We start from the raw sequence: 22,443 nt of genomic DNA on the forward strand, positions 1-22,443 counted from the left end.
AGCAAGGGGACAAATAGTTGAGATTTGAGGGAGTTTTCCATAGCCAGTGATTTGGATCAGGCATCACAATAAGTAGTGAAGCTCCTGGTTAGCCTTTGAGGTCTACTTGAACCTTTGGTATTCAGCAGTACAAAGGGGTGTCTCTGTCCTCCTATAAAGTCAAAAGACAAGGGAGAAGAACCTCCAAATTACTCTTTGAAGCCCTAAGCCAGTATCCTTATGCAAATACCAAACTATTATTTCTGCACCCCTCACAAAAATGGAGGAGATGGAGAGGAAAAGCTGTGATCAAAGATCTGTCTGATTCACAACAACTTTTAAAATTACAGCTTTTGAATAAGTTCTGTCAAGTGATTGTTTGCTTGGCTTTGTGGCTAAATGAACAACACAGCCTGTCTTTCACTGGGAGTTCACCTTACTGGGTGTATCTGCCTGGGAGTGTTCTGACACCCTTGTAAGGCCAGCTTATGTCCTGCAAACACACTGCCTTTCTTCAGGCTCCCAGTGATGTGATGTGCCTCTTCTTAGGTGTTGTATTTCCAGTCATAGTTTATGGATGATCAGCATTTCAGCTATCAGGCTGCATGCTGGTTAATTTCATTTATTTTGTATTCAGTACATCTTACAACATAAAATTCACATTGCTTTAGATGTTCTCATCATTCTGTGGACACAGACTAACTTATTTAAAATAGATTTTTGAATGACAACATTAGCTCTTAATGTGTCTGATATCTCTATAACTTCTTAAAAATCCCCACTGTGTAGTATGTAATAAAGAAATGATAAAAAGTATGATGGATGGACACTGTTATAAACCTTGTTAATGCAAAATAACCTTTTATAAAACTTCTCAGAGGTTTCTAAATGAACTACAAAGCATGCATAGTACTTAATTTTCATAACTTTTTAATATGGTGCATTAGAAATGTTGTAAAGCACATTAATTAAGCAATAATCTCTATGGCTTTCTGTATATGAAGCAATAAACAGCTAATGGAATAGATCACTAGGCAAAGCAGAACAGATTTTGTTTAACCAGTCTGGGAAGCCTACACAACAAAATACATTGGTCTGTTAATGAAAACCAAAAAACCCCAAACCTGCCTGTCACTAAGGAGTTATGTGTGTTGCAGTAACTTCTGCAAGATTCTGGCACCAAACTTCCAAATCTGGGAAGAAAAATTGTCTCAACTTTCACTGCCCACACTGGTTTTGCAGTTACTGCTATCACTTGCATTTTATATTCCAGCTAATGTGTATTTCAGAAAGTGTATTGATCAAACATGCAAGGAGATGGCACTTGTCCTGAATAATCCACCAGTAAAAGTGAAATAAGCCCCGGGACAAGCTGATAAAGACATGGACATTAATGTGTGTGGAAGAGATACAAAAAATGAAATAAATGAGTTCAAGTGTTCTCCTGCTGGTTACTGCTTCTCTTCCTGAGCATTGTCATTTCCATACCCTCCTGAAGGGTTGAAGGTGGGAGTGACTCACTGTGGATACAGCTCTGGTGGGACACTTCACCTGGGAAGAGACTAAATCTGTTGTGGAGATTCAGACAGAGGCAGGGGTCAGGCAGGCAAGGCTGGCACTGTAAATGGTTGGGTTTAACCTCGTTTCTGTATGGAAAGCCTATTAATGTAGTCACAGCATAAGTGGAAGTTGGTCATGCCACTGATTCAAGCCTGGTGACAAGTCTTGACTTAAACAAGACAGTGAATCAAGGAAAGCTTCTCTTGTCTTGCAACAAATTTACACAGTGCTTACTCACTGCTGTCTCTTGAGTAGTCAGCCCAACTGAGGGCTATTGTATTTTCTGAAAATATCCTAATGACTCTTTTCTTTTTTTTCTCCCCAGAATGTTTGTATGATAGAATAGCACAAGAAACTGTGGATGAAACTGAAATTGCACAGAGACTCTCCAAAGTCAACAAGTACATCTGTGAAAAAATCATGGATATCAATAAATCATGTAAAAATGAAGAAAGGAGGGAAATTGCAAAGTACAATTTGCAATAAATTTTGGATTTTTAATAAAGTCTTAGTGTTTTACTTAAGTGTTGGTTTTTGATTTGTGTGGCATTTTTGCTGATGGGAGAAGCTGAATTGAAGCGTTGCTCTCTTCCTATAACCGATTCGTTTTTTGAGCGGTTCTGTCATGGTGTAAACTGCTTTTAACTAATGTAAGATATATTGTAAGTTCACTCCCAATGAAAACTGAAGTTTCCATGGTTTCTCCAGCGAGTTGCAGTTTGTTACCTGCGGTTGTACGTTGGTTCTGGTTCTGCGGACACCGACCCATTTGCCCTGCGTTGAGTTTTGCTGGAGTTAGTGGATCTCAGCTACAGTAAAACATCTGCTTAGAAGGAAGAACTGTACAAAAATCACTTTGCTATTGAAAAGGATTTTACTGTATTTTACAAAGTGTTTTTTTCTGAAATGAAGTTTCAATCGTTTGTTTTTATAAATCTTTGTTTTGATCTCTAACAATATATTTGATCAAAAATACACAAAGAACGTTTCTTTTTCAATTATCTTGTAGGCAGATCACTATTACCATCACAGTTAAAAAACAAAAACTAAACAATAACAACAAAGAACCCAAAGCTGTAAGTTGTAAAATCATGATAATTCATTTAAATAAATATGTCTAAAACCAGTTATTTTTCAGGGACCAAGACACTTCAGATTTCTGGTTGTGGTATAAAGTTCCTGAGTGTGTCCATACTATTGTTCTTGAAATATTACCTTTTTAGTGTATTTGTACTTTCAAACAATTTAAAAATTGCCACACTATCTCAAGAGTATGTACAGTAGAAAATTTAGTACGATTTTGTTTGGGTCCATAATTTAACAATGGACGCTTTTAGCACAGATTTTAATGACAAATAAAAATAATTTTCTACATTGAAGTTAGACTTGCGATGCAAAGTTTTTAGAAATAATTTGTCATCTGAACTATATGTTATTGTCTGTAAGTGAAGCAAAATATTCTCTTTTCATGAAGGGTTTAGAGAGAACTTGAGGTCTGGATTGATGAATTTTGAGGGTTTGTGATCTCACTTAACCTTCCATTTATTCTGTGCTCACAGCTGTGATTGTCTGCCTTTCAGCCTGCCTGTTCCCAAGTGTCAGCATTTGTTTCTTTTCTACCACTGCAATTCTGTGTCCTGTAGTCTTGAAAAACTTCCCATTTCCTATCACCTTCCTGTAGCACTGGTTCACCCTGAGGTGAAGCCTATTTCAGTGTCCTGTAAATGTAGATAATGTGGAAAGGAACAGGTTGCTGGGGTGGACTTGCCATGCCTGGAAGTATTTAAGTGATAAAAGGTATAGATGTGACACTTGGGGACATGGTTTAGTGGTGGGATTGGCAGTGCTGGGTGAATGCCTAGACTTGATGATCTTAAAGATATTTTACAACCTAAATGATACATAATTCTTTTAAGGGCTGGGTGGGTAGAAGAAAAAGAGAAGGGGAGGGGAGGAGGAGGTGTGCTAGACCTGCCCTGCCTCTCTTGGAAGAGATGAGACAAACAACAGGTTGTTTCTCCCTGTACTTCACCTGTATGTAATTAATGTCTTAACTCGTAACTAAGCATTTGCTTTATGCTTTCTAAAGTCTACTTTCATGGTTGCCTTGCACCAACCTCGTGCTCTGCTGCCAAACAGGAACACCAAATTTTCACCACAGGTGCACCTGCATTCCTGTCCGTTCCCTTAACCCCACATGTGTGACTGAACAGGTGTGTCAGATCCCACTGATTTCCAGGGTTCATTTCTCACAGCTGCTTCTCGTAGGATGGAGCCAGAGCTTTCATGGTGATGGGTGGAAAGAGCAGGAGTGTGTTTTTCCAGTGTCTTATGTGTGCCCTGAAGTATCTTTGAAGAGCCTCCTTTGTCTCCTGCTAATATCAAAGGTGTTCTTAGGTAGTGTTTAATGAAGTGCATAAATGTTTATGTTTCCTAATTTGGGATGCTAAATAGCAGATTAGTGTTTAAAATGTCAGTGCATATATCCTTTTGTTAATTAAAAAGAACAAATAGAGATAACATTGAAAAAAACATTTAAACAGCAAGTTTCCCCTTTTCAAGCAGACTTGTGAATGTACAGGGGTTTTTGTTTTTTTTAGGTGATACTAAGGCAACCCACTATTTTGGGGAAAATGCCCATAATTTCCTCTGTCTTTTATGGCTTTAGTACTAATGTGTTCCCATTGTAACACATTCTTTAATGAGAAGATCTAGCTGTGCTTCTTAGAAGATAAGCCTATTTTATGAAACCTGAAAAAAGCAGCTTAGAATTTAATTAGAGCTAGGACTCCAGCCTGGCCCCAAAAATCAGAGGTGTTAATTCCTTCTGCAAAACCAGCATCACCTTTCTAAGGCTTCTCCTTGACTTACTCATCCCATCAGATGTTAATACTGCATTTTGCTGAAGAATTTAAATGTTCTCCTTGGGCACGGGATCTTGGAAGGCTCCGTTCAGTTTTTCCTGGAGATTTCATCAGCCCAGGTTAGTTTTCATTTGAGTTCAACCAGGGTATTTGGGTGGCACAAAAAAGTTCAGTTCCCTTTGAAACTTAGTGTCAATGGGGGCTCAGAAATGTGTCCTTTGAGCTGGGCAAGTGGTGTTTGATGTGCCACTCTAAACTTTGTTGAGTCGTGTTAAAGGAGTGGAACACCTCTTCATTGTATTACAGCTTGAACTAAATCTTTGGATACTGGAAATAAGTTTTTTGCTAATAACAAGCCATTTCTGTGCACTGTGGTTGTATGGCAGCATGCTGGGGGCTCTGCAGGGAGTAATGGGTGTGTGAATAACATTTTATACTTGTGTTTGGTCATTACTCTTGTCTTTCCCTCCCCATGAACCAGTATCAAGGTTGTACAATTGTTTCCTAGTGTGTCTGTTTGAAGTAGGGAAATAGGCTGCAGTTCTGTGTTCCAGCAATAGCCAAGAAAAATAGGAACTTTAATGGGGTGTGCTTTTCTGCATTGCAAAACTGATGTATAAATTAACTGTGAGTTTCATTTCATTTTCCTGCACTGCATTTATGGCCAGAGCTGTTCTTGTTGGTACATTAATTTTTCCATAATTGTGCCTGCCCGTACATAGTTTGCTTTGTTCATATTGTGTCTGCTGTGAATCTACCATAGGAAACTTTATAGAAAATAGACCCTACTAACTTTTTCATGCTCTCGGGCAACTTCTTACCTGTACATCATGAGAAACAGGAGAGAGTTTTGACAGAAAATGAAGTAGGTTTTATTACACCCTGTAATACCCCTCGTTTGTCATTCTAAGGTTTGTGCTGTGCCATTACCTCATACTGTAAACCTGGATTTGTAAGGATCAGAAAGACATGGATTTAAGAGGAAGTGACAGTTTACTCTCTTTTTAATCAAAGCAGGAAGGAGGTATTGCTGTTATATGAATAATCTGATCTTCTGTTGCCACACATTGCTGCAGTAATTTGTGATATTCATGATCTGATCCATATTAAAGTGCCTCTGGCACACGTACAAAGAAGCAAGATTAGAGTTAACAAAAAGGGCTTTATTTTCTATTAGTGATTTTATAAGGGATATGAGCTGTTGTGTTAAAGGAAAGAATCCTACCAGGGACTTTTAATACCTGAGTCAGGAAATCTAGCCACTCAATTAAAAAAAGAAAACTAGTATTTATTAGAGAGGGGAAAAAATATTTTCTGCTGTTCCAGAACAGGTTTAGATTTACTGGTGCTTTATAGAGATAGGAGGGTTTTTCAAAAAATAGTAAAATACCTATGTCAAAGTTGAACTCTAAGTAGGAATTCAAGGTTGCATTGGTTAGCTGTTGGCTGTCAAAAGCAGGTGCATTCTCCCTGTGGGAGGTTATTTCTTTGCACCTTACCTTTGATGTTGTATCTGAGAGATTACTGTGATGGCTGCTTTGTTGTCTTAAGCAGAGATTATTGTCCTCTTGGAAGTTTTAAGTAGCAATAAATTGAACTTTTTGGGATTTACTGAAATTGTAAAGATAATTCTACTTCACACTTCCAGAATCTATAGACTTTTAAAAATAAAGGCTAAGTGCAGGTCCTTGTTAAAATGATACAATCTTGATGCAGAAGCTCAGAGAATTGGGAACATTGAGTATTAGCTGTAGCTTCACTGTGTGTTAGCTGTGTTCATAGCTCTTGAGAACACCAAATCTGGCTGGTTTCAGAAAGGGAAAGCAAGGTTGCGTTACATGGAACCGTACTGAGGATTATTTCCATATTCCATCTTCTTGACATGAGAATTCTCTTCTGAAAGAGACAAAGACACAACTTGTGCCTCCTCAGAATGAGGTGGTTGCTTTCTCCGTACTCTTGAAAATATTTCTCATTCTGTGTGTGCCTTTAGTCTCGGATTGATGAAGTCATAACATCAATTGCTCAGACTTTATTGGTGTCATTTTTTTCATCATAACAGTGTGGAACTCTGAAGTGATTCATACAACACCGAGGCAATAAAAGTGTTATGAAGTGCAATCATTGCATGTTTCATGCTCAATAGCTAATTTTTAATTTCACCATCTTGGATATTTTTTCATCCCCTCAGGGTTCCTAAATAGGGAAAGAGAATCATTTGGACTTGGACAACAGGAGCAGTGATTCAAGAAGGAATTAATTTATGTGGTTGTTCATCTGTTTTACTTTTGCAATTATTTCTCCTGTTTATGTTTGAACAATAACTTTCATTCCGTGCGTCAGATACCCTCTTGTCATGCAGTGAAATCATGGTCCTGTGGTTGTGAGATCATTTGTTTACCATAAAGAGGAAAATACCTCACTTACAGCATCACATGAGGTTGCATTATGGCTGGATCAGAACAAAGGTGAAAGTGAGTCTGGGAGGGGAGGACGAAGCTGAGCATAAAGGATTTTATTCTGTGCTGCCTTCTGGCTAGAAAACTTCCTACAAAGGAAACTGTTTCCTCTACATTTAGCAGAATATCAACTTTATGTTCCTTGTTTATTGATAGTAAAGCCTTAATGGAACTGAAGTCTTTATGAATATATATGTTTATTGCATCAGGCTACCTACTGTCATGCTGAATTTTGGTCTTTAGTGATTTGAAATTAAAGAATCACAGAAAATTTCCTGAACAACCCAAGAGAGGCATAGGCTGGGGGTGATTTAGCTTTTATTGTAAAATATAACAATTGCTAAAAGTTCTGTGAAATAGAAGATAAGAAATGATGTGTGTTGGTGTGCTTGTGTATCCTTTATAATTGGCCTGAGCTTTCATGCTTTTGGAGCGGAGAGGGGTGCAGGTTTCATGGGATAGGGAGATCATCAGAGGAATTGGCTGTGAACACCCTTTGCTGTTCACCCTGCTGAATGTGAAGGATGTCCTGGGACAGCAGCAGAGGGAATGTGCCTTGATAGTGCCATATCACACTGGTACCAGCCCCTTCCACAGGAGACTCAGATGAAATAGCTTTTATGGGAGCTTCATATCCTTTATACTCAAATATATCTTTAATGTCAGCCCAAATGTTTATTTAAATCTTACTGAATTGTAGTTTAGTTTTTAAAAGAATGTACTTTCATGTGTTTCTCATTTTTCTTGTAATTAACTGAGTATCATTCTGGGAGATGTCTTTCTCCATGTTTCAATTGGGGTATTAAGCCACTGACACGTTAAAATAGTCCATTTGGACATTCTGTATTTGTGAGCCAGATGAACTATGATTTTACCTTTCCTTATGGAGTCCTCTGCAGGATTTCTGGAAGTATCTTTAGAGAATAATTCTCAAAATGTGTAGGATGGAAGGTGGATGGATCAAAGCATTGTCTTCAAGTTAATGTTCTGTGTTTTCATTTCTTTAAGAGTCTTAGCTTATGAAAAACTAAAACTCTGTAAAGTAGGATTTTGCTTTCTTTTCCTGCACTGTATATTAAAATTTTTTGACGCTCATTGGTTTTCTTTGCGTTTGCAAGGACACTTTCATCTTCTAGGACCGAGTTCTTCTTTTTGGCTGTAGATCCTTACAGGAATAACCAATCAAGGGTGTGCCTTTTGGGGTTGTAGGATGATCTGTCCTTTAGAGGACAATGCAAGGAGCCTCCCTCCTTGCTAGGGTTGGGAAGGACACCCTTGAGGGTTGGCTTCTCTTTAGGTATTGTCCCCTAATGCAGCTCATCCAAGAAAGGTTGTTTATTGCCACATGGGTGGACATGGCAACTTCCACTCTGTGGCTTTCCTGAACTTACAGAGTAGCTGAGATTCACTCGTCCAGCCTGATGTGGAGGAGCATCCCAGTCTGGTGGTTCAGGAAGGCAAAGAAGAGGTGGTGGTAGAAGGGTCATGTAGCCCTTTGCCCCTTTCCCACAGAGAGTTAGTTTGTGCAGTTGAGGTGAAGTCAGTAGCAAACAGCAAAATCCCAAGCAGTTTAACTGGCATTTAAGGTTTCAATCAGTGAAAAGTTTTAAAAAAATCCAATCACTCTTAAAGTTCCCTGAATTTAACCTTTAAGAAGTGGCAAAATCAGCATTTTCTTCTGCAGCCAGGTACCTCTATCTATTGCACACACACAGCTGTATGTGTACAGGTGTGATGTGCCATTATTCTATGTAAATCTGTCTGTGCCATGTAAATCCACAACTTGATAATGTTCCTGATGGTCCCCAGCCCTGCCTGTTTTCCTGCTCTTCCTTTTTCCATGCTGTTCCTTCTGCAAATGGGAGTCTGTCCTCTGTGCTTGCCTCAGAGGGACAAGACAGGAGCGTTTCATGATTCCTGCCTTGCAAATTGTCAGCAGGGCTCTGAAGTGAAATACCTGCTTGTTATTCCTGGGGGTGACTGACACAGAACTAGAGCATTTCCCTGGGAGATCTGGTAGTGCTGCTGTCACCGTAAGGCAGACTTTGCCATTCAGGGACTTCACACAGCAGCATTTTTCTTGTATATTTTTTTATTTTTTCCCCCCTGCCCTGTCAATGCCTAGATTGTAGCAAAGAAAATTTCATTCTCACATGGAGTTCTTAAGTGATAACATGGAATAAGTAAATCTTTCAGCAGTATTTCTTAAAAACATTAATTTCTCAGAGGTTCCCCTGCTTTTGCAGAGGATCAGTGGTCTGGAAGTTTCCCACCTGATGGCAGTGCCCAGGTGAGTGCTGGAAAATATTGAGCACCTTGACAGATTTATTCTGATCTATGGCTTTAATCTGCCCTCTGTTACTTCCTTTTCCCAGCTGCTGTGTGAGAACAGCCACCTGGTGAACTGGGGAAGAAAGAGCCATTTCCAATTCTATGATCTAAGTGTGGTTCTTGATAAGGCTGTTTTTAGCTGTGCCTGAAGGTGTGCAGGCTGTGGTGGCTGCTGGGCTGTTCCATGGGCTGCTGTGGCTCCCTGCAGAACACATCACAAAACTTCACTCAGCTGCTCCCTTGAAAAGAAACCTTGGCTGGACCACAGCAATGCTGTTCAGGAAATCAAGCATTCTTGAGAATCCATCAAAATGTGAAATCCATCTTTTCCTTGAGTGGCTTATTCCAGTGCTTAGTGCTGCCCTCGCTGCTCAGCTTGTGCCTTGTTTCTCTGTGAGTCTTTCGGGCTTAACTTCTTATTCCTATCTCTTAATTTGCCTTTCTTAATATCTTCCCCCAGTATTTCTGCTGCTCACAAACACCTCAATAGACTGACTGAGTGCCTTCACTCTCCTTCCACCACAGACTTTCTAGGTCATGACTGACTCATTTTTGAAATGCTTTTCCTTTATGACTACCCAAACTCATTTGAGTTTTATGGAAATTCTTTCTATAGGAGTGTTTGGTTTGGTTAGTGTGATACAAGCTGGTGGTTTAGGACACGTCACTTTGTATTAAAATGTGATACACAATACTAATTTCATTTTGTGGACCAACCTTAATTTAATTTGGAAGAAAAAGAACTCTGATATACTTTGATACTTAACCAATTAATGTCCCAGTGTATTTTTACTCTGTTACTGACTCTAGCTCTGTCCTGGAAATGCTGTTCTTCAAATGATTGTTCATCTCTGCTCCACTTTCCTCTTTGATTCTGTACCACTCACACACCAGTGAGGAGACAGAGCACGTTCCTCCTGCTTTCCACCTGCTTATTCCTGTACTCACAGCTGGGCCAGGCAGGGCCCAACAGGGCTGTGAAGGGCAGCAGGTGAATCGAGTTTCACAGAAAATAGGACAATGAAGAAGTAGAATTTAGAAGAAAGGGAAGCCAGGGCCATTTTACTCCTGTGCAATGTGTCTTCAGGATACCTGCAGGGTTCTCTTGGATGAAGATGCCTTTGAACTGCCAAAGGATGGGGAAAAGTCATCACCATTATGTTGTGGTATGCTCTCAGAACTGGGTAGGGTATCCTTAGGGAGAAACTTCAACTTTTGTGGAATTACTTCACTCTGGAGCCTCCAGCCAAGTAAGTCCAAAGAAGGAATCTGACCTGACAGAAGAGCTTGCTGTGCATCAGTCCTTGCTGTGTCTGCTATGATAAATTAAAGGCTGCTTTGGGTAGGACTTACACACATTTTGTTTGACCATTCCTGCTAAGTACTCAGTATCCTCTCTTAACTTCCTCATGAGATGAGATGAGGAACTGCCAAGTTCCTCCACTGAGATGGTTTAATGAAAATTGTTCCTTGCCAGAATTTTGAAGGTCAAAACCAACTTAAATATGTAAACAGATATTCTATCAAGGTAAATTAAAAAAACTTACAATTAATCTCTTCTAAGAAGTCGCTTCCTTCCTTTGAGAATTTTGAATTGTGCCAGACAAGGTTCTTCTAAATTTCCTTCATCATCTCTCTGAAGATTCCCTGTTAATTAACTTAGTCATTTATAAATGTTATGAAATCATGTTATTGACTTATTCCTATTTGTAAAGGCATCAGGAAATTTGTGTACCGCACCCTTTGAAAAGTAATTAATGTTTCACTCCTAAATGCCTATTGATGCTTTTGTGCTTCCTATTGATTTGAAATTAATATCTCTGCCAATTTAAAGCTCACATGCTGGTTTGTCCAGCTTCCAGAGAATGGACAGGACATCATTGCTGAGCTGATCTAGTTAAAATGATGACCCTCATCTGATGACCTCAAGAAAAAAAGGTACTGGCAAAGTTCTGCCTAGTCTGGGCCTCCTCCCTCTCTGGGGCTGGTGGAAGGTGACCCTTTTCCACATGGTTTGGGAGGGGTTGGGTAGGTTGTAACTAACTGGTGGTTTAATGATGGGAGGAGTTAGGTCAGAGCAGTTTAGTGCATGTTGTAATACCAAGGGCAGAAACCAGTTGATGCCCTTACCCCAGTGCTGCAGGATTATTAAACACTCAGGGCAAGGCCTTGGTGATGTTTTGCAGGGTTATGGGTGGTGCAGAAGTTGCTCTCGAGGTCTCCTTGCCTGCCCGACTAATCCGATTTCCTGTTCGGGAGCTCAGGTAGAACCTGTACCTGAGAGGTTTCACCTCTGTGGTGCAAGATCTTGCTGGATTTTCACCCTCTGTGTGTGAGAGATTTGCTTTTCATCAACACCTGATCTGTGGTGAGATCCAGAGTCCCACTGGCTCCACTCCCGAGGGCAGCCCAGCTGCAGCAGAGTTTGCTGAATGCATTTAGGGTGGGTGGTGCTTTGTGTGCAGCCCCCCTGGCCCACTGCTCAGGGAACCTGCACGGCATTCTCTTCCTTGAGCAAGGACTATACAGGCAGTTCCACAGAAGTTTGGGATGTTTTATTTTATTGCTGGGTAACAAACTCTTTTCTGGTCTGGGAAATGAACTTTAGGGGAGCTTTTTTAGCAGAGGGATGGTTTGTTGGCCAGTATTGCCTCTGCTCTGCATGTGAGCATCTCCCATTTGTACTGTCAAGTACCCCAAATGTAATTACTGGAAGAATCAGACATGGTATGATTAAAGGGATTCATATTTGTTATTCAAGGGTTTTCTCTGTATTAAATACTTCAGCAAAATTTCAGTAACCAGTGACCTCTTTTGAGAAGTGACTCATGGCAAAATTTCAGTGACCTCTTTTGAGAAGTGACTCATTTTATTTTAAAGGCTTTATAACCAAGTCCTCCCTTTTTGTCAGGGACATGGAAGACAAATAGATCGTTCCTGTCTGCGATTTCCACTCTCAGGGGAAGCCCCTTTTCACTGCCTGTGGTGATGCTCAGCTGCATCACTGCTTTTAATTGCCTGCAGGCTCCTGCAGGACAGCCTGTGTCCCCTCTGGCATGACCTACATCCTTGCAGAGCCACGAATCCCTTGGCACTGGTTAGTGGAGCCTGAGCACAGGACAGAAAGTCCTCTTGTTGCTAATCCCTCGCTGACTCCCAGGGCTGGAAGCTATGTGACAATCTCTTGTTTGCCTAAATTCATCTGGCATTGTCTTGCCTGTAGAAGGATACAAATGAATTTTCTGTATTAAAGATGATGGGAAAAAATGTGGGTGGTGTCTGGAGCATTATGGATACTGGGTGTATCCACAATGAAACCCAGGGAAGGATGTATTAAAAAGAGCACACGAATTCCATGATATGTATGTGTTTTTTCTTGAAAGAGGGAATAAATAGTGAAATAATCATTCCAGCTGTAGCCTGAATTGCCTTGCTGCTGGCCACATCAAACTGTATGAATGTGTCAGACAGTTCAGTATAATTGGAGGGCTTGGGCTAGTGGAGGAGTAAGGTGATATTTCAGGTGAGTTAAAGTAAACATTACAGTCAGCTATGGAAAGGAAGAATTTAGTAGATGTAAGAGTCTTCTTGCTCATTTTGGAAAGTTCTCCAAGAATATCTGTTCAACTCTTCTGTAGCACTGGAGGTGTCTGGACCTGCTGCTGGACCTGTAACACGGGACTGAAGTTACTGGTCCTGTACTGCTCAAGTCCCTATGTTCCACAGGTTCATCTGTTCCAGTTTTGCTTTTTGTATGCTAATGGCAGATAAACTGAGGACACTGTTCTCCAGGACTTGATCATTTTGTTTCCCCCCACCCAGCTTTGAGTCTGAATTTACTCATGAGCAGCAATCAATTTTTTGTTCTTGAGTTCCTGCCAAGTTTGAGCAGCTTTTTTTCCCTGTCTCTGAAGAGTTTATGAGAGATCATATCCACTTTACCTTTGCTAGGCTGACCTGTCTTTTAAATTTTTCTTGGGAGATACACTCACCAATTCATCTGCTGTTATCCTACTCAGTGTCTCCTGCACTTGCCTGATCTTTCTCCATCAGTGATGCTTTTGTGCTGGGTTTTATCTTGGGTGGTAACAGTACATTTTACAGAGACATTATCTTTCCAGAAATGCCTTTCTCTAGAAATATCTTCTTGGCTTTGTCATGCTGAGGGCTCATAATTCAGCTGCAATCAATGCCTCTGCTGAGGTTGTTATCCTTCCTTTGAGTTAATGTATAGCAGACTTCCTATCACTGTAGAAACTTGCTGTCAAACCTAATCTCACCTCCATTATTCCACTTCTGAAAGTCATCTGGAGGGATCTCTACTTCCCATCTGATATTTCTCTGTTGCCACATCATACTGATATTACCTCCCAGTATGGTGCCATTAGTTTGTCTCTCTAGAGTCTGTCCTTAACCAGTGCATAAATGAAAACTTCCTTTGCTTTTATGTAGAATTTTATCCAGAATTTTATTCTAAGACTGTTTGTTAACATTTAGTGAAGCCTCAAATTGTCCCAGTGGAGAAATTAGTTTTCCTTCCAGTAAATGACTGATAGTTCTCAGAAATAGGGAGCTGGTGACTTGTTCAGCATCACACCTTGAGTCAGAAATGAGCACTGATGAGACAATCGCACGTCCTCTGTTCTCAAAGTCATAAAATAACACTGTATGATCTTTATCAGAAAACTATCAAAAGGCTTGTATAAAAGGGGAATGTCAGTGCAAACTTGAGGCTGGGATCTGGAAAGCCATCTGGAAGATAAATTTAATGGGAGCTGTGTTTGCAAGGCTCTTCAGATAGTGATGCTTGGATATTTTAGCCATTTTTTGATATTTTGATGGCTCTGATTTCTGGGTTCGTGCACTTCCCCATGGTACTGCTGCAATACCAGCCTGAGCTCCACCATTGTTTTTCTCTCTGTATTTACTAAACATGAATAGCTCAGGTGAGCTGATGGTATGTAATGCCACACTCATCTGTATTTGCTTGCCTTGAGGACTTGTGGCAAGATTCATTTTGAACTTTCCAACTCTTGAGCTGCATGCGTAATATCCCTAAAAAAACCCACCCGAATGTTCATGTTACTCCCTGATGCCCCCAGTTCTAGCTGCTGTTGTTGTGTTTATTGTGCAGATTAATCTTTAAGCACGGAGTGATTGTGAGCTTGAGCAATAATGTGGAGTGAAATCTCCTCAGCAGGCGAGTTAGGAGGGAGTGCATTCCTGAGAAAGCGAACGCTAAGCTTCGCATCCGGCTCTGTGACCTGGCACCTCCCTTGGAGCTGGGATTAGTCTAATTCCCTCTGCTGCCTCAGCACCACCTGGCCTTGCTTCACTCCCCCAGCATCCCAAACACCAAACATCTTCCCACAGAAGCTGCCACTTTGGGATTTGCACAGTTTTACCTGCCCATCCTCTGCAGCCACCCTGCCGTCTCCGAGCCAGGGAGGAAACTCCAGCTGAAAGCTTCTTAACTTCAAAAAGGAAAAGTCCAACCAACCAAAAAAAAAACCCCAACAAACCAACCACCCCAAAACCACCCCAAAAAACCCCACAAAACCAAATCAAACAAAAAACCTCTCAAAAACAAACAAAAACCACCAAAAAAAAAAACCCCACCAAATAACCTGGGCAAATTACCTTTTGTTGTTTGTTTCGGGTACAGGGTAAGACTATACCAGCTGTGTACAAAGGTAGAGAAGAGCATTTAGCCCCAGGTAGGATAATCTTTTGATGACAAACGTTCAAATTTGTCATTAAATTGCTGCAGTTTAGCACACCATAGCTTTGTGTTTGTGTGTGAGAGCATTTGCTCTACAGTGGCTACAAACCTAAACCCTCTCTCTGTGAGCCAAAAGAAGCCAAACTACTTCAGGGTTTTGCTGTGGAAGTGCACAGAAGGGGGGAGGTCACTTTGGTTCCCACATGGCCAGAACAGGAGTCTGAGTGCTGCTGTGGCTGAGCTGAATGCCAAGGTTTAGAGTGAATCATTTTGCCAATTTTCCATTGTCAAAAAGTGGTTTTTTTTTCCCCTCATTTCCCATTGTTTCACTTGCAACCAGAAAAACCCCAAATTAACTTTGTGGCAATATGCAGAATCACATAGCTGTGCTGGTTCACAGGTCCAAGGACAACAGAAAGAAGGTGCATCTTTTGTTTTTTAACTCTGTGGACCACATCCCAAAGGTGCAATCGAACCCCGAAGCCCCAGTCTGAGGATCTCTTTGAGTCTCTGTGCATGCTCTCTGTGGCCCTGGCCAGCCCTGGGCGTGGGACGTGCTGCAGAGCGGCTCTGAATTCCTCTTGGAGGCCATGGAACCTTTCCAGTGGGTCACAAACCAAGCCTACAGGGAAGGAATCTGCCCTCTGCACAGTAGCAGCCCTATTGCTCAAGCTCGGGGCGGATACAGGCGATGCAAGGTGGCCTTGAGAGGAAGTTTCTTTGGTGAGATGTCCTAGTATGGGCTGTTTGCATAGCTGGGCATTGTAAAGAGGATTTCTTAGGAGCAGCTTTTAATCTTTGCCCAAGTGGAGTTGTGCAAACACCGTTCTGACATCAGTCATGCTGATGGCACGTGTACACAGAGCAGCAGTCACTCCTTAAATATGGGAATCACAAATACGTGTTGACAGAAAAATATATTTAAGCAGTTTCCAGCGCGTGCTGTAATAAGGAAACCAGCCATTGTGTTCCACAGAGCTGCATGCTTTACATGCCTAACAGTAAAGAGCAACCCAAAGTGAATCACAGTAACAGAAAAAGAAGTGTTTACATCTCTCAAAACCTTCTGTACAGTGATCATTCCCTCTTTATAAATTCGATTTCGGCGAATTTGAATCCAAATGCGGTGAAGTTCCAAACCCAGGCTTTCACGGCAAGGTACAGCTCGGTGTGTAATCTTTTGCAGGTGGCTGTTACTCATTTATTGTTTGTATTTCCATATTGCTTAGCAACCCCTGTCCTGGACCAGGACCTCGCTGCTGCGAGCGCTCTGCTAACACTGGTGGAATGGATGGCTGCTGCCTGGGAGAACGCACTGTTTTGTAGGGAAGCCAAAAGTAAACTAATGGTTTCTCATTCTGTCCTCTCCGAATGAGAACTGATGAGGGCCAGCTGATGTTTAGCCATGGGATTAGAACTCTTGAATTACTGAGTCAACACAAATATTTGGGGGCCTTGTCAAGCACGCAGGCTCAAGTGGGTGTAGTTTTCCCAGGTTTTGTGTCCTGATGGCCAAAGCAGGAGCTGAGGCTCCGAGTGTGGGGCAGTGCTGCTCCCTGCATCACCATTTGCCGATGGAGTCGCTCAGGCGAGCAAATAAGCGCTCATGCTTGGTGCGTCCCTGCAATTAAAGAGGAGCAGCCTACCCTGCATTGCTGAGCACTTATTAATCCCTCCTCTGCCAGTGGCACAGCACCTGGATCCCTCAGACAGCCCCTGCACACCACGCTCTCTGCTCTGGCTTGGGATGTTATGTAAGTCAACATTCATCGAGCTGTGCCTGAGTCCTTGTCTCACCTCTGAAGCAGAGATGTCCTGATGTTTCAAGGGTTTGTAGAAAGCAGTAATATCTCTGTTTGAGAGCTGGAAAGTTGGAAAAAGTAGACTAACTTTTAGTCTCAAAGTCCTTTCATCAGCAAATTCCACGCAGCTCCAGCACAGCTGTGCCTGAGCACTTTGGAGGAGGGACTTGCTGCTGCAGAGCAGAACAGCCACTGATCACTGGCAGCTTGTGTTTGATAATCATGGCCAAGCCCTTAAATAGTGAACTTCATGCCTGTGCTTCACACCCTCCCCTTGCCCTGCAGCAGCCCTGCCTGCCTTGGACAGTGGACAGGATGCAGTGCAGTCCTCCTTTAGACAGGAAACCTGATTGCCTGGCACTGGAAGGGGGTTTGGGTGCTAAACTGGTAAAAACTAAAACTTGAATGGTGTTTAAATACTCCCAGATCCTTTGGAGCCATTTCTGGTGCTGTACTAGGGTGTGTTTGGCTCAGTAGTGGTGAGAATAATGTTCTGCTCAGTGACAGTGCCCAGATGCCACCCAGGACCAGGCCATGGCCAAAGCTCTGCACAGCTGTCTCAGGACGTTGGTGGTTTGCACATGGTGATGTTTTTTAATAGCAGATCCTTGTGCCCAGGGGTCACACAGGGGAACCATGTGAAAGGCCTTTGCATTGAGAGGTTAAAAACAACTTATGCTAATTCTGGACTCCAGCCAAAGCTGCCCAGCTGTTTAGCTGAGGCTGGGAGCTGACAGACCAAGGAAAGGGCACACGCAATCAAAATGTCGCTCCCTGGAGAGACAGAGAGAGACAAGGGGGTAGCCACCAGTGAAACCAAAGTGATGCAGGCCTGACTGCAGGAAATGGTTTGGGAGGAGTGTGAACACTGTGGGCATGTGCTCAGTTCCCCCCAGGTGCCCTGGGAGATGAGACAAACCTTCCTGTGAGGTACATGGGATGGGATGCTTGTGCTAGGACACCCTAAGCTTTAGTTGCTGGAGTTGTGTGTCTGCAGTTTCACCAACTGTACTTTACATTGGTGACTAAGGATGGCAAATCCCTCATGGGGAATTCACCTTTGTTGCAGGGAAGCAGTGGCAAGCAAAACCATTTTTTTAAATGTTCCCTTTATGTTGGTTCCCAAAGCCATGAGCTTCTATATTCCCTTTCTCATGATGTGGCACTGATTGACTCATCTGTGACTGACACTGTGCACAGCACTTCTGAATTTCTGAACTGTGTCCTGTTCACAGGGCAGTTATTGCTCTGTAAATGCCAAATGGTTGGACTCAATGCAACAGCCCATGCTTCTAGTTTGAGTTTCTCCAGCATTATCCTCCTTTCCTCCTCTCTGCCCACAAAACTCACCCTGCTGTATGGGAGCAGGTTTTGTTGGGTACTTCCCATTTCAGTGCTTTAACAAGCTGAGCAAACTTGCTGAGCAAACTCTCTAGCCAAATACAAAGAAATTCATCCTTAAACTTTCCCAGCAGAAAGATGGAAACTGGTGAAACATCCCTTTGGATCAGCCTCCTCTGTCAATAGATGGTTCTGCTGAGAGGATTCCAGTGCCTGGCTCCTTCAGCAGCTGTGACACAAGTGCAGTCCTATAAAAATGACATCTTCTTAACCCTGACATCATTGCCAGTGGTTGAAAATCCAAACCACCCATTATTTTGAGTTTGTCTGCCTTTGTTCCACCTGGCATGGCACTGACAGTGTTATGTTTGGCTGGAATGCAAATAAAATGATGTCAGGGGCAAGCCAGTCCAAAAGGTCAAAGGAAGGAAAGTTTAATATCAGTTTAGGGGAAAAAACCCCACAAACATCATTTCATTTTCTATCTTTATAGCCCTCCAAATCATCTCTGATAGTGATGTAAGCCAGCAGACATCAATCTTTTCCTTAATAAAAAGAAGCATAGGTTGTCAAAAGTAATTTACCTCCTAAAGGATCCTGAAGTGTGAAAACATAAGAACTTTACACAGGAATAGAGATGAACAAAAGGTTGGAAATACTTTTCATAGATGCCTGGTGAAGTCTGATTATTTGTGGCCTCATCAGATTTTTTTTAATGAGAAAAGAAGGGTAATTTCAAGCTCCAAATCCAGCTTAGCTGTGAAATGAGGCAAAAAAAAAAAAAAAAAGGAAAGAAAAGAAAAAAAAAGTTGTATCTATCTTTCTGAATGAAGGAGGAAAATTATCTTTCTGTAAAATAATCTAAAAGTGATGCTTATTCTGTGCTTATGTGCTCACAGCTCACAGAACCCTTTCACAAAAGAACTTGCCTCCCTTTCACCAGCAACCTGGAAACTGAGAAGTTGTGTGGCAAAAGTTTCTTAAGCTCGTTGCCTTGGTTGCTTCCAGAGCTGTGACTCCTATTCCTCCTTCCTCCCAGTGTAGTTTCCTGTCCATTGGAAAAATCTCTTCTGTTATCTACATCCCTCTTCTACCCTGAAATACTAAGTTCAAGAAAATATCTGTTTGTTGCCAGTTTGGTTTTTGGTTTTTTGGGTTTTTTTTTCAGTAGTATTATTTTTATTATTAGAAATTAAAGGATCAGCCCTAGGTTTAAAGATTTTTTTTTTCCCCAGCAAACTTCCATTCTGCCCAAAGCTTTCCCCTATTGCAAAGCTAAAAAAATCCCCATGAAGCTTCAGTTACTGCAGTTTGTGGAGATTTCTGTTTTCCTGCACATTTGGAATTGTCAGGGACAGACATTTCTGCCTTTGTGTGTACAAAATGACAGAAGTCACAAGCTGATCAGCCTAATGCCATCTGACAAGGGGTGTGTGGATTTTACAGCACCCAAATCAGTGGATTATTCAAAGTTTCTGCACCAGTTTGGAGCTTACAGAGCCAAAAGAGACTTGTGGAGCTGGGACATGCCTCCCAAAGAGGGGAGATCTGCCCAGCTCTGCCTCTCTGGGCTTGGCACCCCTCTGGAGGAGGCAGGGAGCTGTGGCTCTGGCTGCTCTCTGGCTGCCAGCTTTGCCCTGTGCTGGGCACATCTTCCAGGGTGGGGCTTCTCACTCTGCTGCTGTGACTTGGGGTGGATTTGCCTCTTTTTGGCTGTGGGGTTGAACATGACTTTGATCAAATACTGGAATCATCTGCCCAGGGAGGTGGTGGAGTCACCATCCCTGGATGTGTTCAAAAAAAGCCTGGATGTGGCACTTAGTGCCATGACCTAGTTGAGCTGTTAGAACATGGGTTGGACTCGATGATCTTAAAGGTCCCTTCCAACCTAGAAATTCTGTGATTCTGTGATTCTGTGACTTTGCTCAGCACTGTGCTGGCTCTGGTGTCACTTTTCCCAGACACCAGCTGAGGTAACACCTCTGTCCTGCCCAGCTCTGTAGGAAGGGCTGTTGGAAAACACAGCAACCTGCTTTACTCATGCAGAGAAAAACTTTTCTGCCTTTCATTCTCTGTGTGGCCTTTTGATATTAACAGCTGACAGATTTCCACTTCTTTGCATTTTTTATCTGCTTTGTATATTTGTTATCTCTTTTGTATGTGACAGCAGCACAAGGCTTTTGTTGTACACGTTTTTAATAAAAAAAAGCCAAAATATTTGAAAGCTAAAGCGGATATTACTTTTCCTATGGAGTATGCAACCTTTGATAGCCCAGACCTTTGATAAAGTGTCTTGTAAGCCAGGCAGAAAGTATTTAAATGTTTGGTGGTGGGTCTGGCTTTGTGTAGCAGATGAGCATTTTACTCTCAGAGGAGTAAACAGTTAGTAAACATGGTGAGAAAGAGCTATAATTACAGACAGTGCTGTCAGTAATTCAGCCTTTGGTTCAGCCCTGAGCTCTTTCAGAGCCCCACTGCTTGGGTCTGGGTCTGCTTCCTCCTGTCAGAGATGGGAGGTGTGCAGGTGTGGCTGTGGGCTGGAGCACTGGGACAAGAGGGACCCCCATCCTTTATCCCAGATCCCAGAGGGCTGGGGGCTGAGAAAACACCTCCTGCCAGAGGTTCTGCATCTGCTTGTGAGGCAGGGCCTGAGAGACAGAAGAAGGGACAGGGTTATCTGGGGTCAAAGCCCACAGTGCAGGGCCAGCAGTGCCAGCCAAAGCCCTGGCACCGTTCTCAGAGGTCTCCTGACAGTTTGGAGAGGCTCTGAAGGTGGAGGCAGGACCCCAGTGTTTGATGCTGTGGGGAAGGGCAGGCCCAGGCAGCCCTGAACTCTGGTGAACTCATCTTTCTCACTCTGATGTTTGTCTGAGAGGCCCTGGGCTAGAACATTGCTGTGGCATTTCACCTCCTGGCCTGCAGCCCATCGTGATGCTGCTGCCTCCCCTTGCATCACTGAGCCTTGTTATGAATGACTGCAGAAAGTGCCAGTACAGATCTGCTGCTGCTGCTGGGGGCACTCCCCAAAACAGCCCACAACAACACCCTGGCTCTAAAAAAAAAACCAGGCCCTTGGTGTGCTGATGTTACAGCAAGGTTTGGTGCTGCACATGGCCCACTTACAGCCTGGGAGTGTTTTCAGCTTTGCTTCTTTTCACCCAGAGATCCTCGCTCTGCCCTGTGCTGTCCATTTTTAAAAAGGAAAGAAAATTAAAAGGCACAAGAAGAAGGCTTCTCTATAGCTGTGCCTTACATCCTTGCATAAATCATTATGATTTTCACATTGTGTGCCTTTGTCACTTTGCCTTTCTGTGGAGTATTCCCAGTTCCCACACTGCCTGCCCTTAGCAGCTGAGGTGAATCCAATGCACACCCATCCACCCCTTTCCCTGTTTCCTTACTGGTGATCTTCAGGAAACTGCCTTTATGTTATAGACAGGCAATCATCAACAGGGAGGAAATAATGAGCTTGAAAGGAGAAGTGTTGAAACTGCAGGTAGTGAAAGTTTTTCCAGTGGTGTGGCTCAGGTTGAGCCAGGGTGACAGGAAGGACCTGCCAGTGGGAGAGCTAGAAAGTGATCTTGCTTTGTAAACAGACTGCTGAAACTGCTCCTGCAATGTGTTTGTGGCAGAAAGGCTCTGCCCACACAACCCTTGGCACTGATCAGGAGATCTGGATCAGAGAATCTGTGCTCTGGGAAGGCTGGGAGGGAGCAGAGCTTGGTGTGCTTGGAGGCACTCACTGAGAGCATCCAGAGCTTCACCTGGGTGTGCTGAGGGCATCCAGAGCTTCACCCAGGTGTGCTGAGAGCATCCAGAGCTTCACCCAGGTGTGCTGAGTGTATCCAGAGCTGCACCAGGGTGTGCTGAGGGCATCCAGAGCTTCACCTGGGTGTGCTGAGGGCATCCAGAGCTTCACCAGGGTGTGCTGCCCGAGCCCTGTGCACCCCTGGGTGGGGTGCCCTTCCCAGACCAGGTGAGGCAGCAGGGTATGGACAGCTCCAAGGAGCTGACAGCAGCCCAGTGGAGATGCTGGATCCAGTGTGAGAGCTGCATTGAGCCCCCAGTGAGTGACAGTCTCTCTTCTCTCATGGCACTGCTCCTGAACAGGATGATGCACTGCTGAAACACTCGGGTTCCCCAGTGCACATTTTTTCTACAGGCTGCCCATTTTTTGCATTTTTTAAGCTTCAGGAGTGCAGTATTGCCAAGATTTAGCACACACATGGCCTGTGCTGAATGACTTAGAGCCCAGCTGTAATCCAGTGCTGCACCTCAAGCTGTGAATTTGCTAACCAGCACCTCTCCTTGGCTGCTGGTTAGGGAGGAAATCCCATCACCTTTCTGCCTGGAATTGCTCTTCAAACAGGGATGCTAATCTTTAT

General features: G+C 42.9%; 2 protein-coding genes across 3 annotated transcripts in view; both read left to right on the forward strand.

Moving 5' to 3' along the window:
• The window catches only part of BEND5 (BEN domain containing 5), a 30,938-nt gene extending 28,875 nt beyond the window's left edge, over window positions 1-2,063 (forward strand). For both annotated transcript variants that reach the window (XM_050977700.1, XM_050977699.1), the window contains exon 6: window positions 1,865-2,063. In XM_050977700.1, coding sequence (XP_050833657.1) covers window positions 1,865-2,025 — 161 coding nt within the window. In that variant the 3' untranslated portion in view covers window positions 2,026-2,063. The remainder of the gene's footprint in view (window positions 1-1,864) is intronic.
• AGBL4 (AGBL carboxypeptidase 4) overlaps window positions 1-22,443 on the forward strand; it is an 856,716-nt gene that overhangs the window by 554,154 nt on the left and 280,119 nt on the right. The window lies entirely within an intron of this gene.

Source organism: Serinus canaria, chromosome 8, assembly GCF_022539315.1.
Source record: "Serinus canaria isolate serCan28SL12 chromosome 8, serCan2020, whole genome shotgun sequence".
Taxonomy (NCBI): domain Eukaryota; kingdom Metazoa; phylum Chordata; class Aves; order Passeriformes; family Fringillidae; genus Serinus; species Serinus canaria.